Source organism: Styela clava, chromosome 12 (genome assembly GCF_964204865.1).
Source record: "Styela clava chromosome 12, kaStyClav1.hap1.2, whole genome shotgun sequence".
Lineage (NCBI taxonomy): Eukaryota > Metazoa > Chordata > Ascidiacea > Stolidobranchia > Styelidae > Styela > Styela clava.
The window spans coordinates 11602808-11624080 of NC_135261.1; the positions used below are offsets into that span (position 1 = coordinate 11602808).

General features: G+C 30.5%; 1 protein-coding gene across 13 annotated transcripts; it reads right to left on the bottom strand.

Moving 5' to 3' along the window:
- Positions 1–535: 535 nt before the first annotated feature.
- On the bottom strand, positions 536–18813 carry LOC120329698 (uncharacterized). 13 transcript variants are annotated; one of them, XM_078118797.1, is made up of 48 exons: positions 18665–18813; positions 17940–18071; positions 17542–17631; positions 17033–17110; positions 16793–16933; positions 16535–16612; positions 16322–16414; positions 15547–15684; positions 15318–15404; positions 15134–15223; positions 14488–14631; positions 14281–14367; positions 14116–14206; positions 13488–13603; positions 12694–12780; positions 12520–12609; positions 12201–12314; positions 11378–11464; positions 11204–11293; positions 10634–10747; positions 10228–10314; positions 9881–9976; positions 9545–9670; positions 9039–9128; positions 8780–8863; positions 8462–8554; positions 8257–8382; positions 7984–8070; positions 7811–7900; positions 7501–7635; positions 7319–7405; positions 6880–6963; positions 6717–6806; positions 6090–6221; positions 5473–5580; positions 5290–5373; positions 4977–5093; positions 4700–4786; positions 4380–4466; positions 3561–3686; positions 3306–3395; positions 2855–2938; positions 2538–2630; positions 2283–2432; positions 2024–2104; positions 1592–1708; positions 969–1097; positions 536–702 (listed from the first exon to the last, which is right to left on the bottom strand). In XM_078118797.1, the coding sequence occupies exons 1-48, from the start codon at positions 18717–18719 to the stop codon at positions 551–553; spliced, it is 4914 nt and encodes a 1637-aa protein (XP_077974923.1). In that variant the 5' UTR covers positions 18720–18813; the 3' UTR covers positions 536–550. The 13 variants fall into 13 exon arrangements, with proteins under 13 accessions (XP_077974923.1, XP_077974926.1, XP_077974922.1 ...); XM_078118800.1 differs by having other exon boundaries at positions 5473–5559; positions 6090–6218; positions 8257–8385; XM_078118796.1 differs by having other exon boundaries at positions 6090–6218; positions 8257–8385.
- Positions 18814–21273: the final 2460 nt, after the last annotated feature.

Genomic DNA, 21273 nt, shown 5'->3' on the forward strand with positions numbered 1-21273 from the left:
TAATTTCTGTATGCGAGTTTTAATGTAATAGCAAACAAAACCATGTTCTTTATCGAGTGCGTGACAAGCATGTCAGAAGAAGTAGGCCTACTTATTGCCGTGCTGTACAATTAATTGACAAACAAGCAGACGAGAGGAACTTTAGCAGTATCATAAAATCCAATACCCGTTGAATACAAATTGTACATATTGATAGTTTTGCCAAATTGATGTTGTTTAAAATATTTACTTTCTCTGATTAACCTTTCGGTTTTAAGTCTATCAAACAATGGAAGTAAACCCTGTAAGGTTTTTACTTTTAATTTTTATTCAATTTCTTTGGAATCCTAATAGTCTCAATATTTTACTCTCAGTTTGCCTTTTTGCTATATTGCGTCACAACGAGGCATTACTCAGATCAATCCGCCAAATCCGATACTTAGCTAAGGCTCTACCTACAATGGTGAATTTAAATTTGATTTTTGAGCATTGTAATATTATAAAATGTATTATAAATTATCTTCACTGAGGAGTACGTTTAGTATTGCATGTCTTTTTAACATATACAATACTAATATTTACCTCCTAAAACACAACTCTCGAAGCAAACCCCACAATCTCCATTCATCTCTTTTATATCATTTGGCACAAGTGGACAGAATTCACTACATTGATTTTCCATTGTGTCAAATGGGCAGTCAGTATTGTACATTCGGAATAAATCTGTAAAAAAATGAAATTTTTTTTTCTAATAATAAATTCACAAAATTACCATCCACATAGTCATGATAAACCTAATACAATACTCAAAACGTTCAGTTGATACGTAAATGAATAACGAGTTATATCCTGAATACGATTTTTTAATCTGATCGAAATGAACTGTTTTCCAAGTTGCCAACGTAACAAAAAGGCAAGAATTCATTTCCACAGAAATTTTAATACTCCCAATTCGTGTGTTCGATATCCAATATCGTGAGTGAACTTACTGCAGATCGTTCTTATACAAGATCGACATTTTCTTGGAACTTCATCCAAAATTTCTCTCCTGCTTGTTCTATTCATGCATCTATCCGCACATTCCATTTTACACGCCATTTTAGTCGATAAAAATTGTACTTGAAAAAGGATAATATCGTTAATTTTACCGGTAATGCGGTCACAAAGGAATCAAGGTATTTGACAGAAACATATAGTAATGGAAATTTGCAAAATAATCATCATATTAGGATACATATTTATAAATAAATGAGCGAAGGCAAACAAAGTTTGACTAAAACTAAATGAAAACCTATTTTCAAAAAGTCTTCATTTTTGAAGAATTAGAAATTAATATTACAATGAAAATTAAATGGATACAAAGTCCTAAGCAACGCTATTATTATTTAACAAATAAATGAAAACCTATTTTCAAAAAGTCTTCATTTTTGAAGAATTAGAAATTAATATTACAATGAAAATTAAATGGATACAAAGTCCTAAGCAACGCTATTATTATTTAACAAATTTTATTTTCATGCCAAGTCTTGGCATAAGTTAAATTTAAAAATGAACTTATTTTAAAATCCTAATGAGGATAAAAATACTATTTTCTACTTCAGCTCAATTTTACCTGGCTTCGTTGTCTGTGCCGGCATCGTAGGCGATGCTGTGCTAGCATGACCGTAAATAACCTGCGTCAGTTTTGCCAGATATTTGTCGGTGTCAGAATTAACAGTGATTGATCCATCTGAAATGTCCCATGTAAGAATTATTATACAAAAAATATAAAGTTTTATTGCGTAGACAAAAACAGCAGAATACATTAGAAAATGAAGGAATTTTGTATTGAATCGAACAGTATATTCAAAGATTAAAGACGTGAATAATTCAATATAATTTAATACATTATCTATACAGTATCGTATATATATTATTTTTTTAAATTATAATATTATAAATTTACATTAATATAAAAGACATAGAATTGTATGTTTATTGCTGAATTCCTTTTTGTTTATATGGGTAAAATTGTAAATTTGAAGGCCTATTCTATCAACCTTACCTGCATTTATTATTACAGATTCTGTTAATTGTTGGAGAAGTTTTATTCCTTCTGGTGTTTTTAAATTTTCATTTTCTCCAACTGGAATTAGAATTATAAATAAATTTTAAATTAATATTATGAGAAACGTAGTGTATATAAAATGAATCAATTTTATAATATAACGTCTGTCACTTATGACTATTTAGTTGTAATAAACCGTTTAGAAATAAAATATTTAATTAAAAAAAATGAAACTCAAAAAAGTGTAGATACTTACAATTTGAGACACAGCTTCTTCTGCAAACCTGACAGTTGTTTGAGGAAAGTTCATTAGGAGAGCAATTTTGAATCCAACAAATAACTTTACAAAATATTTCTATATCATCGTAGTTTGTAGATGTTGAAGGTGATTCAGTTGAAGGCGCAACTACAAATAAAAAAAATAATGAATGAAGAGTATTTCCCTTAAAAGAATTTTTTTGGAAACATGCAAAATAGTAATTTGTAACAAAATATGAAACGTTAATCATACCTGTAACAGTGGGAATCGCAGTTGCGTTTTGAAGTTTCATAATGACTGACATCAAGAATTCAAGCATTTCAGGATTATTCAATGCAGTATCATCTGAATATTTATTACAAAATTTAATAAAATCAAAGATAAAAAGTCTTGTTATATCGTGCACAATTACTCTTCAAGTTTTGTAAATGTAGTCATTTTATCCAATCTAAGTTTTTTAATATTAAATTAAATTATTATTTTAAAAATACTTATTTATAACATGATTTTTCAAATGTTAAAATTATACGGTATATTTATTGGAAAGCTGCAATCCTGAGCCAATCTACCTTCTGAAGTTGATGCGACAAGAAACAATCGTTGAAGTCGTGTCACATCATCAGAATCAAGCAGGTCCAATAAATTCGTGTTAGCTGTAAGTGCAAAAGATGATTTACAACTTGCAAAACGTCGAGAAAACTGTTGACTACGATAAAAGTTCCTGTTTTTTTATATAATGTTCGTCAAATTTAATATGTAATATTTCTGATAAATTTAGTGATTTTACTTGCGTATTCTTCAAAAATGCCTATTCCACTACTATAGGTTGTTTCAAAGTAGGTATATTTTACCAGCGGATTGTGTCGGTAGTTTTAGCCTAATCTCTCATCAAAAATTACTTTAAAAAATATAAGACACAAAAAACCGAATCACACCAAACAAATTTCATTGATGAAGATGACAACACGGAGAAAATTAAAAGGATCTATTAAAAACTAACTTTATGATTTAAAAACTTACTTTGTATATTCAATGAAATAAATGACATGAGTTTCCGGTATTGAGCAAAGGTATTGTCATCTAATTTAATCATTCCATTCGAGATAATTACTAAAACGAAATATAAAAAATATACCAACAAATACCAATTAATTCTTTTACGAAACAAAGCATAGCATATGAAAGATTTACAATATACATTATTTAGAGGAAATATAATTTTCTTGAGCAAGATGATCCAACATTTTCATATTACAGTAAATAATCGAAACGAACCTGAATTAGAGCATTCATCTACACAGGTTTTACATTCAGACGAATCCTTTAAATCGCATTTGTTTTGCATTTTGCAAACTTCATCACAGAGCAAGTTTGATACCTCAGTTGGTTTCCCTGGCACTTCTGTAAAAAAAAAATGCTGGAATATATACCAATAAATGATGGTATAATTTGTTTGTGAAATATTTATATGCACAGTAAAGCAAGTAAAATGGTACAAACACGGATAGTATTTATATATACCAGTACGGTTATGGAACTGTGACTTTTTGATAACGTGAAGTAAATTTCATGACCAACATAATTCTAATAGTTGCAATGTTTAATCTTTGAACATAGTTTATCTTTAAAGTTTTCAGCAAATTGAAAGTTATTCAATAGGTAGGTTTGCTCATTCAATAGTTTGTCTGTTTTTCAGTAAATTTAGTCATATTTTAGTAAAATACCAAGAGAGCGATGCTCAAATATATGGGCACGAAAGCCTAAACGAAGTAGTACGGGAATGCAATCCGTCACAGTAGACCGGTACAGCAGCCTTCACGACATCGCCCGACTACCATATATCCACTTACGCAAAATATGAACCACCACAAGGTGCGCTTTTTTAATTTTTATGACGTCATCGCACATGAAAAACGAGTTCCGTAAAGACCACAGACTTCTAGCAAAAATACAATCTTCAACCACTGAAAATTTCAAAGCAATTGGTCTTGTAGTTGAAGAAAAAAGCAACCTTTTTCAAAAAAAAGAATACCAACAAGACCAAGGTACATTCCGTGTTTAAAAATAATTTTTTGATAATACAACTCTTATCACCTTTTGTGCCCAACGATCCACCTTGTGTAAGTTTCGAAATCAAATCCTTCAACTGTTTTGAAATATCTGCTTTGTTCAACATAGAATCTGCACCATGTATATTGGGAAAAAAATACATTTAAATATTTAAAAATAACCTCATTTAGATTAATATTTAGGAAATAGTGTAAAACACCAAGAAGCCGAATGAAATATTTGTTTTTTTGCCCATAAAATAAAAAACGAAATATCATTGAAAATACTGGGTACTGCATTAAACATTAACTATGAATGAAATTGAACGCTTCAAAGTTAATTCACGTTGCTAGAAATATACTCACCATCAACATTTGATATTACTAGTAGAAGCCTGTTCATCATCACTTGTGATTCTTTGTCCAATTGATTCGTGCCTATGAGTTTTGCAACTGAAGGAAACAAAAATAAGTTTTGTTGAACATTTATTGAATGAGTTAATAAGAACGCATGCTGCCGAGTCTACATTGTATTCGATTTTATTCTCTTAGTTTTTACTTCACTACAACGAATATTTTTCTGCGTTTTAAGGTATTTGATGCTGAATCGATTACGAATTGTTGAAAAGAAATTGTTTCTTACGTTCTGTAGAACACTCTGAAGTGCAGGTTCGGCAGTTATCAAATTCCTCTTTACATTGCGATTGAAACTTGCACATTGCCTTACAAATTTTCTCCAAATTCAAATCATTTCCATGCTCTGTTTTCAAACCGAAAAGGACAATTATGACATGATTTGGTTAAAATATAACAAATTTACCACATTATATATTATTTATATTATTGTGTTGAAAATTGAAGTTAGCCATTTACGGTATAGATATACAGATGAAAAATATCTTAAAACATATTGCATTTGAAAACAGCAATACAAAAGCTTGGTGTTGATATCTAACCTTCACTTATTTCAATCCCTCTCAGCTTGATTAATAAGTTGTTTATGAAGCTTGTCATTTCTTTTGATTCCAATATCGTTGTATCTGAAATGAAAAAACACAACAAAAATTAGAATTGTATCTTTGTCAGTGATGGAGAAATAAATTGAAATAAATATTACTTTTTTGCATATATTCACTAACCGTTTGTTGATGATAACACCAGTAGCAATCGTTCCAACATTATTTTCGTATCATCATCCAATTTGTTGATTTCTGCTTGTTTAGCAACTGTATTATTCAAAATAAAAACTATTTTTTTTAAGTTAGAGTTAGCTACAAATAATGAAAATTGTAATTGGAAGTTTATTGTAACATTTGTTTAACGCGCACCAGATACCCGTGACACCAGGTTGTGCAGACTTCTGAACTTATTTCTTCCTTGGATTTGGGAAGATAAATTGAATGAATTAACAACGTTAATTGACCAGAATGTCTAAGTATATATATATATTAGAATGTAGTGTCATTTCCGAATATCTGTATTTAAAATACCAAGCAGTGATATCAAAAAAATTGTTCGCTGACTTCAAAGTTATTGTTCCTAGTGAAACAATGCGAACTGGCAAATCAAATCTTTTAATTGAAACCATTTTTATAAAAAATCTCTCTTTTGTGTCTCTAAGACGGAAAGGAATCAGCAATATTTGGGAAACTGAAAAAAAGTGGTTTAAAAAACAATTATAGAATTATTTGAACATTAGTTAGATAGATCAATAATATAGATAATATTGCTATCCGAATATGAATAGTATGCTTACGTTTTTCAGTACATTCCAATATACAAGATTTACAATTGTTAGAGTTTTCGTTCAAACACATTCTCTGGAATTTACACATTGCTTCACAAGCTTTTTTTGACTGGGTAACCAAATCTCCCATTTCACCTACTCCTGGAAAAACAGCAGTGATTGAGATTCATTAGTAAAATAAAAATTTTAAAATAATTTTTCCAATTATCTCCTCTTGGTTTTGTCGTCAATAGGCCGTTGGAAAATGGACACAAAAAAAAATACCACGCAACTGTCATATTCATAACTTAGAAACGTCTCAAAATTAAAACCTTGTTAAAGGCTGCAGTAGTTCTTGAATGAAGCATAAATTATTTTTACCCAGCTATTTCCTATCCATGTCTGACAGCCCAAATCGAATGATTCCAAATCATCAGTCATAAAACATTTTATATTTCTATGTTAAACGCTGAACATAAATGATGGGTCATTTCATAACCACCTACTTGGTAATTAAAATAAATTCAATGTTATATTCCATATATTTTCCCACAATTATTAATATAAATTTTACATAGTGCAATCTAAGGTTTTTTCTAAAGATAAACAATATAAAAGGTTTTAGATTTTATTGAATATTTATATTTTCTTCATTACCTGTTTTTCCGGTAACATCGATTTCTCTCAGTTTTGTAAGCAAATCTTGCATTATGTTCGACATTTCAGAAGACATAAGTATGGACGTATCTACGTATAACGTACAGTCAAAATTAGTAAAATTGTGATGAATTTTTCGAAAGAATTTGAATGGGTTACTTACCACCATTTCCTATTACAAGTAAAAATCTTTCCAACTGCAATTTTGTTTCTTCGTCAAGATTCTGTAATACTTTACTCGAAACAGCTGTGAATTCGAAATTAAATTTTAAATTAATTTTAAACCAAATAATGGCATCATGATAATCATAAACATCATGATTATCAAGATTTATTTATCGGTACTTCCACCGATTAAAGCCCAAGTCCACGTTGCTTAGAGTGTTGTGAATTGGGGTGGCAATACGGAATGGAAAAGATTCAAGTCTCACAAAAAGTAGCTCTTTACGAATCATCGTAATGATGTGAGAACGCATCATAAAATATTAATATTATATGTGAAGTACGCTGGTTTTATTATTAGCGTCCTGATAACAAAGCAATGCATTATTCATAATAAAACAATATTATCTGTTGACTATTGTTTATGTAACAGTACTTACGCTTAACGTTTGAAATAACCAGCAAAAGTTCTTCCAGTGGAAATTCTGAATCTCGATTCATGCTTTGAATATATTCATCACTCTTAACTAAAAATTTTATTAGTTATTATAAATCATGTTTGAAGCTAATATTGATGAATGCTGTAGCTCATCAAAACCTTGTACAAATTTAAATGTCTTACGTTGTTTAACACATTCCTTTGTACAGATTTTGCAGTTTTGTGTATCGTCCTCAATACACATCCCCTGGAGCTTGCACATTGCTTTGCACAGTTTTTTGAATTGAAATTCAGCTTCATTTTCTTTATCAACATTTTCTTTTTGGTTTGAATAAATATATTATTTTGTTATTATAGTTCGCAAAAGTCCACTGACATGACATGACTTAAACAGGCATATTGAGTGAAATAAAGTAGGCCTAGTACTTAACATTAAAATTTTTTATGAAAAATAATTTCATCACATAGTCATTCATTATGGAAGGCTAATAACCTTTTTCTTCTACGATGTCCATTCCACGTATTTTCTGTAGCAAATCTTTCACTAATTTTGACATTTCGGGAGTTTCGAGCAGAGAGTCATCTATTAATGAGAGGATAAAATATTATTATATAGTTATGAACAGCCAACATGACGAGTTTAAAAAATCTATTCCTTCAACTCACCATCGCTATTTCTGATAACAAGAAGTAATCTTTCCAATTGTAATTTTGTTTCTTCGTCTATATTTTCCAACATTTTGTTGGAAACCACTGTAAAGATTTCATAAAAGAATTAAGGATTTGTCATTCCTTTACTTATTTTTTTTTACTGTTAATCTTTACTGTTACAGTAATGGAATATTTTGCTAAAACCTGATGTAGTCTAATTGTTAAACTTGTGTGAACATCTGAATTATTACTTTGTTCGAAAATATATTTCAAAGATTATAGTATTACATTGTTTGATACATTCCGAAGTACATGTTCGACAATTGTCTTCTGCTTCTGCACATACTCCCTGAAACTTGCACATTGCTTTACAAAGCTCTTCTGATTGTAAAAGGGATTCTTTATTTTCATCATCTTCTGTACAAATAAAAAATAATGTACAATATGGTCTGTCATAACTCATTTTTCATTACTGAAATACAGTCTCGTTTACCTGTAACAATGGATACCAGAGTTGAATTTTCAAGTTTTCGAATGACAGACATCATAAATTGTATTGTTTCCGGATCATTCAAGAAAATATCATCTAAATATGTAGTACTTTGTCAATAAATTTCAAACAAAAGGGAAAATAAAATTCTCTGTTACATCAAACTTTTATTCCTAATTCTAAGTTCAACTGGTTATTATTAGAAATTAGGTATACCACAAGACAGCAAGAGAGAATATAATACAACAGCTTTTGTTCTGCCATAAACAAGTTGAATATAGTGCTGTGCCTTCCCAAGATAAATATGCAAAACACTGTTACCTTCTGATGTAGATGCGACAAGAAACAATCTTTGCAATTTTTCGATATCATCCGAGCCGAGTAAATTCATTAAATTGGAGTTGTCTGAATATGGAGGAGTAGAAAAACAAGTAAGAATATATATTGCCAAAAACAAGTATCATTTCCAATATAATGAAAACATTTTATATTATTCAAAGTTTTGAGAAATAGGAAATATGACAATATGTAAATGCCTACTAATAAACTTTATATCAATTAGAATTCCGAGAAAACTCACTTTGTAAATTCACCAAAACTATTGACATAAGTTTCCGATATTGATCAAAAGTATTTTGGTCCAATGCAATCATCCCGTTCGTTATATTTACTGTTATAAAAAGACGAAACGAACAAATAATAAACATACCAAAATTATAAAGATTTGTGTGATAAAGGAACATTGGCAAATTGATTGGATTGAAAGACGCCATGAATCTCAAGTTTATTGAACGTGTGAAAGGTGGGATGCCCCAATTTACCAAAAAATCAATATTACTATTGATAAAATTTAGAATTTGTGAACGTATATGTAGGAAATAAATGTAAGGGTGAGATAGGCTCTTTAGTGGTGATAAAAGTTATTACTATAAATTATGTTATGTTAAGATCTATTGAATAAAAAGAATTAACAAGTAAGAAATGAGCCGGGTCGTGTTTATCAAAAACCTATTTTGACACAAAATGTCAGTTGTATTTAACATACAGTGAAGTTAGGCCCTTATCTATAAAAATATCTATAAAAACCTGTATTCAAGCATTTGTCAGAACATGATTTGCATTCAGGGGAATTCTCCGAATCGCATTTGCCTTGCATCTTGCACACTTCATCACATAACATGTATTCTAACTCTGTCGGTTGTCTTTTTGTTTCTGCATAAAAATAGAATGATTGCGGTGACAAACTAAATGTACATGTAGAAATAAATTGATTTGTATTTATTTTTAATCTATACAGTGCCATGGCAATAATGTTACATTCAACAATGTTGATTGGTTTATTGGGCAATAAACGGTAATATTTTATCAAGTAAATTATTTATTTGAGGAATAATTAGAATCAAAATTTTAACAGCTGCCTACCTTGTTGATTTTTGTTTGATTTGTTTGTTTTTGTTAGGTTCTGTAGTAAATCTTTTAAAATCATGGACATTTCTTCGGTCTTCATTATCGATCCAGCTTCAATTACAAGATGACAAAATATTAATTTGTGCAATGAAGGACATAGAATATCATTTTTAACTGAAATGTAATTCGAAACGAAATATTATATCTAAAAACTTGGATAAAGAATCGAAAATATGTCTAAACGTTAGCAATTAACTTCATTCGTGATACACGCTTGGCATTGAATCAGATAATATAACAGAAGCATAACAACGTCAACGGAAATGAGGAATCGAAATTTCACAGACTAAAACTTCACTTACTATCAGCATTAGATATGACAAGTAAAAGTTTCTGCAGCATAACTTGTGACCTTTCATCCAGAGAGTCTGTGCCAACGAGCCTTGCAACTAAAAAAAAGCAATGTAAAATGATCACATTGTGTACGTTGTTATTGCATTTTCTTCAAGCGTTACATTTTTTTTTCAAATTTTTATTTTAGGAAATTGACGCATATTAAATTACCTATGCGGTGTTTGTATATGATGGCCAATACGGCTATCAAATACAAACTATGTTGCATATATCTAATATAGTTTTTCTATTTCATTTGGTACAACATGCTGTTAAGGTATGAAGATCCAAAAGATCAAACGAGAAATATAAAAATATATAAACCCTTCGAACGTTTTTTTATAAAAACCTATTTTTAATAATATAATTTCTTACATTCTGCAGAACATTCTGAAGTGCAGATTCTACAGTTGTCAAATTCTTCTTTACATTGCCCTTGAAACTGGCACATGGCTTTGCAGACATCGCCTATCTTCAAATCATATTCGCCTGCAGTTTTAAATAAAATGTGACATTTACTTCATTATGCGTTGTATGATGATCATAAGTCACAAGGATGAATGCATTGTTCTTATCTTTAATATTATCTTAGGATTCAAATCCATAATAGTTTATAGCGACATTAAATTAGCACCGATGACTAGGAGATGAGAAGGCATGTAAATATATTAGAGAAAGATCCAAAGTAATACTTCTGCATTTCCCTTATACTTCTGAAATTTTTAAGATGAAAAACATTCTCAACAGCGACAGAAATATTATGAAAAATAACTTCATCACCTGGTCATCCATTTTCTTTTAAGTTAGCAAATCATTTTAAATTAACATGAGATGATGTATACTATATAATTTATCAATATGAACTTTCAGTTTCTAATTATTAGATTATGAAAAGATATCATATAATATAGGCTATCAGAATCTACATTTTTAGAACTTAATTACCTTTTTCTTCTACAATCTTCATTCCACCTGTTTTTTGTAACAAATCTTTCACTAATTTAGATATTTCCGGAGTTTCGAGCAGCGAGTCATCTATTAAAAGATGATAAAATGATATTATATATAGTTATGATCAGTAATAACTTGAGTTAAAAAAAATCTATTCCTGTAACTTACCATCGCTATTTCTGATAACGAGAAGTAACCTTTCTAATTGTAGTTTTGTTACTTCGTCTAAATTTTCAAACAATTTGCTGGAATCAACTGTAAATATTTGGTAAGAATCAATTAATTGCTATTTAAACATATATTAATAGTGATTGAATAGCGAATTAGGAATGCCGCATTCATTCTTAAACAAACTTAATAATTGATATTCGAATTCTGTGACAACTCTGATTATAAATTTGTTAACAACGATAAATCTAAGATTATTGTATTACATTGTTTGATACATTTCAAGGTACACGTATACCAATTGCGGTGTTTCAAATATGTAGTGTCTCACTTGTTCCACAATAGTCCTACGTGTTTCGCTTGTCCCTAATTTGTTCAACTAATTCTACACGTGGGACAAGTGTGGAACATGTGATAAAATTGGGACACGTGGGACAGCTGTGGAACAAGGTATACTGGCGATGCAAGTGGGGCACGTGAAACAAGCTAGACGAGTGTGGGAGACGTGTTACAGGGATGGTTAAGTGATACAGACGTGGTGCGTGTGCGACAGGCGGGACAAGTGATACAACTAGGACACGTGACGCATTTTCGATAGAACTTGCATTTAGACCTAGTTTTATATTATGACAGGTAATGCCACAATTACTAAAATGTATATGATAGAAAAACAATAAAGTAATATTGTTTATTTTTGTTTTGTTTTTGTACAATATTCTGTTTAAGTATGAGCAAGCGATGGAATATATCATATCAAATATACTTGATCTGAGCTAGTTAAATATTTCCTGGAAATATAAATGCAAATGATATTATTTCGTACGTTTTGCAGAACATTCCGTAGTGCAGATTCTACAGTTGTCAAATTCTTCTTTACATTGTCCTTGAAATTTGCACATGGCTTTACAGACTTCCTCTATCTTCAAATCATATTCACCTTCAGTTTTAAATAAAAATATGACAATCCTTTTATTAAGCATTGTACGATTCATAAGTCACAAAGTTGATAATTTTAAATTACCATAAGATGATGTATACTATATAACTTATCAAAATGATCTTTTAGTTTCTAATTATTAGATTATGAAAAGATATCATATAATATAGATTATCAGGATCTACATTTTCAGAAGCTTAATTACCTTTTTTTTCTACGATCTTTATTCCACTTATTTTTTGTAACAAATCTTTCACTAATTTGGACATTTCCGGAGTTTCGAGCAGCGAGTCATCTAATAAAAGATGATATATTTATAATATATATAGTTATGATCAGTAAATATGTTGAGCAGAAAAAATCTATTCCTGTAACTTACCATCGCTATTTCTGATAACAAGAAGTAACCTTTCTAATTGTAGTTTTGTTTCTTCGTCTATATTTTCAAACAATTTGCTGGAATCAACTGTAAATATTTGGTAATGATCAAGTAATTGCTATTCAAATATAATGGTGATCGAATAGCGAATGAAGAATGCCAGATTCATTCTTTAACAAACGTAAAGTACTTGATATTCGAATTCTGTGACAATTCTAATTATAAATTTATGTCCTGGACAAGTAAGTCCTGGACAAGTAAATTTGTTCACAACGATGAATCTAAGATTATTGTATTGCATTGTTCCATATATTTAAAGTACATGCATAACAATTGCGTTTCATAAACGTAGTGTCGCGCTTGTCCCACACTCGTCCTACGTCTTTCGCTTGTCCCACACTTGTTTAACAGATCCCATACGTGGGACAAGTGTGGGACATGTGATACAATTGGGACAGCTGTGGAACAAGTTATACTGGCGATACAAGTTGGACACGTGAAACAAGCTGGACGAATGTGGGAGACGTGGTACAGGAAAGGTTAAGTAATATATAGCATTCTCGATGAAACTTGCATTCAGGCCAAGTTTTAAATTATGACAGGTAAAGCCATAATCACTAAAATGTATATGGTAGAAAAACAATAAAGTACTATTGTTTATTTTTGTTTTGTTTTTGTACAATATTCTGTTCAAGTATGAAAAAGCGATGGAATATATATAATAGAAAATATACTGATTCTAAGCTAGTTAGATATTCCCTGTGAATATAATTGTCAATGATATTATTTCGTACATTTTGCAGAACATTCCGAGGTGCAGATTCTACAGTTGTCAAATTCTTCTTTACATTGCCCTTGAAGTTTGCACATGGCTTTGCAGACTTTCTCTATCTTCAAATCATATTCCTGTTCTGATTTAGGGAAAAATATGATAATTTGTTTTATAGGCGTTGTATGATTGACAAATACGGATGCATTGGTGTTATTTTTAAAACTCTCCTAAAAAGCTTAAACCAGTTATGATTGTATATTAAACAAAGTAAATATTTGACCCAATAGCCAGCGCGTATGAAAAAAGGTACATTTGTTCAGATGAAGTGTGATGAATATATCTATTAGTGTGTCCGCTTTGTACTCTTAATATTGCACATCGCTTCACATGAAAATGTAACAAATTAGCTTTTCTCATTGTTCAGTAAATTATCCATTAGCAGCAAAACTATTACAGAAATCATCATTGTCACGTGTTTAAATATTTTGTCAGCCATTCCAAATCTGCACGTGCTGATCTTTACAACAACGCAATGATAGTTAGGTGATGGCTACTGTATGATTTACAAGTCTCAGAGATTTTTCTCGCTAGGTATTAGATTATGAATGAAGATTGCTTTTATTTAAAGGCCTTTCCTTCACTCAGAATTATCTTTATTTACTGTGACGTCAATTCCACGTATTTTTGATAGCAAATCCTTCACTATTTTTGACATTTCTGGAGATTCAATCAGCGAGTCATCTATTGAAAAGATTCATCAGTATAATTATGAACATGCATCATATTGCTTTAGAAAATTTGAATATTTAGCTTACCATCGCTATTTCTGATAACAAGAAGTAATCGTTCTAATTGTAATTTTGTTTCTTCGTTTATATTGTCAAATATTTTTTTGGAATCCACTGTAAAGATGGTTACCGTTATTAGAATAATTTACTAAACTTGATGTAATTGGTTAAATTAGTTTGAATCATTCCAGTTTAAATTTGTTCAACAAGATGTTTTTAATATTATCATATTACATTGTTTGATACATTCCGAAGTACATGTTCGACAATTGTCTTCTGCTTCTGCACATACTCCCTGAAACTTGCACATTGCTTTACAAAGCTCTTCTGGTTTTAGAAGCAAGTCCTTGTTTTCTTTTTCTCCGCCTTTCTCTTCGTCTGCATAAAAATATAATATAAGTCTTCAAAAAATAAAAATGTAACTTATCAGTAAATGAAACTACTTAATTTTAAAAATATCCCGTAATTATAACGATATTCAAAGAAAACATGATAGCTAGATTATAAACTATCAACTAAATACAAAAAACCTTATGGCCATTACGTATGGTAAAACATATAAACATTTTTTGTGAGCAATATACATATCAATGCGTTTTCATCATTGTTTTGCCATTAATTCTCTAATTTAAATGCGAAGAAATAGGATTTTTTGAGCGGAAATTTATTATAAAAACTAATTTCCACTCCTAATCATTCATTAATCTTACTTTTCCCAACGATTTCAAATTATCATGTATTGATCGTTGCAAGGCGACGATGATATTGAGACGATGCATGATATATAAATATCAAATATTCCGTTATTTAGGTCTTATTTCATTTAATGAAGATCATGTTATTAAGCTAAACAGACTTAAAAAATTGTGGTCATAATTACCTTCTTCTTCTGTGATATCGATTCCACGTATTTTTGATAGCAAATCTTTCACTATTTTTGACATTTCTGGAGATTCAATCAGCGAGTTATCTGTTTATAATACAATACATATATATAACCATAGTTATGAACATTGAAGATATTGCTATACAAATTCTATTAAGAAATTAAATATCTGGCTCACCATCGCTATTTCTGATAACAAGTAGCAATCTTTCTAGTTGTAGTTTTGTTTCTCCGTCTATATTTTCAAACATTTTGTTGGAATCCACTGTACAGATTTGACAAAAGAATAAATTATTTTTCATATGTACCCTTCTTACATTACTTTGCCAAACAATTGTTAAAATTGTTAAATCTGTGTGAATATCTGAATTATTACTTTGTTCAAAAATATATTTCAATAGTATTACGTTGTTTGATACATTCCGAAGTACATGTTCGACAATTATCTTCTTCTTCTTCGCACACTCCCTGAAACTTGCACATCGCTTTACAAAGTTTTTCAGGTTGTAAATGTGATCCTTTATCTTCGGTTTTAGCGCTTTCCTCTTGATATAAATGAGAATAAAAATTTAGTTTTTGCGAACCTCATCTGATTTTACAGGACCTCCTTGATACGACTTTACATACGTTTCCCAGCTTTGAACTATATAAATCTATTATTTTAAATAATATATATTGATATAAGATAGCTCGTGGTATTTTAAAGTAAACAAAAATATTGAAAGCAATATTGAAGCAATGGTTTATTTGAAAATGTAAAAAAAATATGGTAAATTTACTTCGATAGTCATTGTGTATAAAAGGCCTGTAAAATTTATTGAATGAAGTCATTATAAAGAAAAAAGTGCACTACGTACATTTCATAAAACCTTTTTTTCGAAAACAAATTTTAATCAATTTGAACCATTTTTTGTTCGTTTTGTTGGTGCTTTTAAAGTTTGTTAATCAGCAAAGGCAATGGCTATTTTAGTGATAATAACAATGTCTGAACAGGAGGTTCCTAAAATGTTACTTTAGTGCCAGAAAGTATATAACGCCTGAATTTGACTATATAGAAGTCTATTTTGAATCATCTGTTTCTTTGATGCCCGAGCGTTGAATCATGGAAACCGACGAAACAAATTTGTATGAATGTTAAGTTCGTTTTTAAACCTTTTAGTTATAGAAACATTAAAATTTTACTTTCTGGCTTCTTCGTGGCTTGAAATTTGGAAATTTCTTCTTCTACTGCGCGAATTAATTCCGACATTGACTCTGTATTCCATGTCGGCTCATCTGTAAATTTGAAAATAAATATAAAAAAAAACGAATTAGTATTAACGAAATAAGTTTAAAAAGATTTGAGGCAATGTAGCCAAGAATATTGGATATTTAGAAAATGTATTATGCAATTACCCTTTTTGTTTTGATATGCTTTTTTGATTGCTTTCATTGTTTCTTCTTCAGCAACAATATTGTTTAAATTCCAGTCAACTATAAAATATATGAAAGAGTTTTGAATGTCTAAAAAGTCTTGTATCCAACCGTCATCAATTTTATTGTTTAACCAATGCCAGGCTGTCTAAGATAAGCAATTTTCAGCGATTGAGCTATAAATGGCCATTCGATAATTCTCTCCACAAGTTTGTGAAAAGTCATATTTAATGATATTACTTTGGGTAAAACATCGCTTCCTGCATGTTGAGCAAGTATTCCTAGTAGTTTTTCTCGATTTACAATGCCCTTGAACGACGCAAACTTCTTTGCAGATCATTTTCATGTCTTTTTCTCTCTGTTTCTTAGCTCTTTTATCGGCTAAAATTAGAATTTATTATTTAAGGTTGTTGATTATCAACATGAATGATAAATAAATCTATACAATCTATAATATCTACAAAGCCGTCTTGATTTTACCTATTTCATTATCTTCTTGCTGAACCATTGCTTTTACCAAGATTTTCAACAGATTCGTTGTTTCTTCACCTTGATCACCTGCAAAGATTTAACAAAATATATTTAAATTTCACTCAGCAACAACAATGTTGATCGAAGTTTAAAAAAAGGAATACCACGGTTTGCATTTTTGAATATAGTCAAGATAATCTCGATATTTGCAACTGTTAATTTGATATAATATTCTGGGTTGGTTTCGCTGGATGTGGCTTCTTTGTTTACAAATGAGCAACATGGGTTTTGTGAAACAAATTTAGTTTTTTTCAAATTATATCATAAATGAAATGTGAAAGTTCGTATTTCAAATTTTGTATTTTTAAAATAAATATTTTTTTCATAAGAATTATTTCATTTCAAATTTTTGGACAGTCTTTCTACGTTGACAAAAGAGGCCATTCATTCATGGATTATTTCTCGCCAGAATGTCGTCTTGGAGTCAATGACATGATGTTGAAAGAAAATCAAATTACCTTGAGTGCCTGCCAACTCGACCAAACGACGAACAGTTGAAAGCAGAGTTTCCACCTCCGCTTCATTTTCCTTCAGTTCAATAGTGTTAACTAAGAAACGAAAACTTAAATATAAACAATATTACATAAAGGTAAACGGCTTTTTTACCAAAAAGGCTGTAAAAATAAAGCCTTCTGTTACAAAGTGACGTAAACGTGTATTAAACAAATGTTAGTGTCATTACATCAACGTTCTGATATGTCGCGGATCCGGTTTGAGGTAGATCAAGATCTCGGGGTTTATATTCAATGAACTCATAAAACTATCTATGATTTCCAGATGGAAAACCGCGATGCATATAATATTATTTATTAATATATATGTAATTCGTTACATATAAATTTATTCATGTACTCACTAAACTTCCAACAATTTCTTTTACACGCTTGACACGATTTCGCTTTTGGACTAGTGCATTGGCCTCGAACTGCACAAATTTCTTTGCAAATTCCGCGTATCCCTGCTTCTTCACTTACCTCAGCAGAATTGCCTAAAACACAAGTTTCGTAATAATAAACATAAATTTATTTTGCATTGCAATTTATGAAATATTATTAGCAGCTATATTATACTATACTATAGCAGATAAAGACCAAAAACTAGGCCTGATTGTCTGATGAACCATGTTATCTTATGATGGTTTTAAGGTTTCAACTTGTAGTCATTATAAATATTTATCATGCTTTGTTACGTCCAAAAATTCTACGAGATCTTTGTTTTTAGCTGAAATTTTCACTTTTCTTTTTCAAGGAGAAAACTTTTCATATTTGTTTTTACAAAACTTTGCTTCGCAAATTTTTGTTTCTGAGATATTCCACTCATTAACATGATCTTCCAATATACATTAACAACCAATATTCGTAACAATTTTACTTTTGAGTAAGTCGAAACCATGAGATCAATAAGAAAACTATGCAATGTTTCCACTATGATATGTATTCACCATACAGTGCCTTAAATGTATACTTCGTAGAAAGCCAAGAGAGAAACTAGAAACGAGTTTCCTTTGCCTGTATCAAAAACTTCTATACTTATTCGTTAAAAATTCACTCTTATAAAAACAATTGCTAATTTTTTTCTTACCTATGTCCCAATAAAGGGTAAAGGCAACCAAGAAAATTGCTAATATTAGTTTCATTTCGCTGATTCCTGTAGGTATTTTCAGTGACAGCGACTGTCGCGTGTTTTGAACAACACACTACAAGACAAAAATGTTTTGCCGACGGCGTCTAACCTACTAAAACTTGTTTCAAATGCAATGCCGATGTAGAAATAGATGGTAAATCAATTACCTCCTGAGGGAATGTCAAACAATAATTTTTTAGTATTTTATTTCGGAAATAAAATCGTAAAATAATGTTATAAAAATATCTAAATTAGAACTTTTTCACGTAAGCCAAACAGTGGATAGCAGTTAATTATACTAAGCGTGTGTACAAGCATAATTTGCCCAGTCATGCTCCTTGTGCTATTATTCTGATAAGAATTTGTTGTTTTTTCTTAAACATTTCGGAAATTGAACTCCCGCATTTATACCTATCTAGAGAATTTTGCATGTTCTTGGTGTAACATATCATGTCATACCCATATCACGTGAAATTTACTCCAGTCAGAAAATATCAGATTCTAAATGTAAAAAGCGGCTGTACGAATCATGACATTTGTATGGTTCTGATTATTTGTGTTAGCCTCATGAGCAAACTGGTCATAAAACTTGTGATGTGATTTCTTTGGTCTTTCAAATTAATTTCACATTCATTTAAAATGCATATGGATATCAACTTCGATAAATAATACTTTGCGATTTCTTTTATATGCTCCTGATTTTAATCTTGAGGGTTATACGAAATTACAATCCAAATCGAATTATTTTTGATCTCTAGTTCGTTTTATCGTATGTCAGATTTATAGTTTATTTATTTACTACCAGATTGTAAAGTATATTGTAAGGTCATGTTGACTCAATCGTTAGCAGGATATCACATGATCTGATTTATGTTTATCATATAAGCGAAATAATGAAATAAACTTGGTGTAATGTTTGGAAAGAGGGTTTGAACACACTACGCGTTTATGAATACGTTCCAAGGTCAAAGTTCAAGTAAAAGTGTTCCATGGGCTGACTTTGAACAGTCATATTTATGACGAAATAGCGAACCCCATTGAATTTTCAAAGGACTTCTTGAAACAAATAGAAATAATTTCATTCAAGCGACTTCCCGTCTATTAGGTACCTATGATATGCAATCTATTCTGTGTAAAAAAGAGATTTTTTCACAGCAACAATAAAAACAACAAAAATTTAACCAAACGAGGTTCATTTCGTGTCCAGAAAGTAGTGTATTTCAACGACTAAAGTTGTACTCGCCAATATTGCGCTCTGAAAAAAATGTTCAAATAGTTTACGAGCACGCGCTATATGACGAAATCTGATTTTCCTTTCTATTGTCCAAACATGGTCGTCTCAGTCAATAATTTGTTTGAATTTAAGTCCCGGCGATATTTTGATAACGCCCATTAAGTAAGTAAATAGTTAAGTAGAGAATGTGTTTGCTTTGAGATTCTCCCGATAAATGAAGGAATTCGTCCACGCGTGTAAGATTCGTGATAGACTGTTAAAGATTGTTGAAGCGTGTCTTTTATAATTATGAAGTCAATTGCTGTTACCTATGAGGCAGAAGTAGCCAATTATTGACATGCTTCAGATTAGGGTTAGGTGTTTTTAAGGGTTGACAAATTATATTAAAAAAATTCGAAATTGCATTAAAATTGTTTATTTTTGTTTACTAGTTTATTTCTGCGGGCTATTTAGTGTTACGTGTCGGTTTGAATAGATTTCGTCGATAATTAATGCAGCGCTCAGTAATAATACTAGTTTAATTACTAAACGTACTTCAAATAGGTAATGCTATTGTCTAAAAAAAACTTTTTGTTGGCCCACAATTTCAACTTTACTTTTAGTTTTAATCGTGTTATTATCGTGATTCACCAGAAGCGTTCGACTACTTTAGTCATTGGCATGTGACTATACATCGCATCGTATATACTTAGGGTTAAATGAACAAAAAACTGCCTCGTAACTTTTCGTATAAGTCAGTAAACTTGTGTGTTCAATAATAAGAAATCAGTTAAAGAGCAGTATTACTATTTGAGGCGATGTATTTATGTTGTAATTAGCTAGATGTCGTTTACTGATCCTTGGATTCTTTGCAATATAATAATGATTTGCACGGCTCACCGGTCATTCGAACCAAAACACAAAACCGTAGTCGACCATGAAAACGAATGCAGAAATACCATGACCGAGAAAACAGGATTCGTTCAGACGTACGCAGAAGCGTGGAGTACCTATCAACACATTTTTGAATCTCGAAATTGTTTTTTCATAACTTCATTACATTGGGAACTACTGAATTAAGATGGACTGTAACCTATTGGTTTTTCGTGGCTTACTTAGTGTCGGCGCTGGGTATTGTAGTTGATTCAGGTTTGCTTATGATCTGACTTGCTAATATTAGAACTGGAGGTGTCTAACTTGCGATAAAACATAGTTACGTATTGTCAAGCCCATTACGTAAGCTTTCATTGCCATCACGTTATTCTTATCATAAAATGAAACACGATTACAGATAAAAAGGACTAGAGAGTTTATCGATGATTTTCAAACAACTTTAAATAACTCAAACTTACGC

Excerpts from the sequence above, each read along its gene's own strand:
- LOC120329698 (XM_078118795.1), bottom strand. The coding sequence starts at position 18,719 with ATGAAACTAATATTAGCAATTTTCTTGGTTGCCTTTACCCTTTATTGG. Across the intron at positions 10,315-10,633 it reads TTCAGAATGTTCTGCAGAAT|TTGCAAGGCTCGTTGGCACA; the intron begins GTAAGAAATTAT and ends GCTTTTTTTTAG. Across the intron at positions 3,396-3,560 it reads AGATGAATGCTCTAATTCAG|TAATTATCTCGAATGGAATG; the intron begins GTTCGTTTCGAT and ends ATTTCGTTTTAG.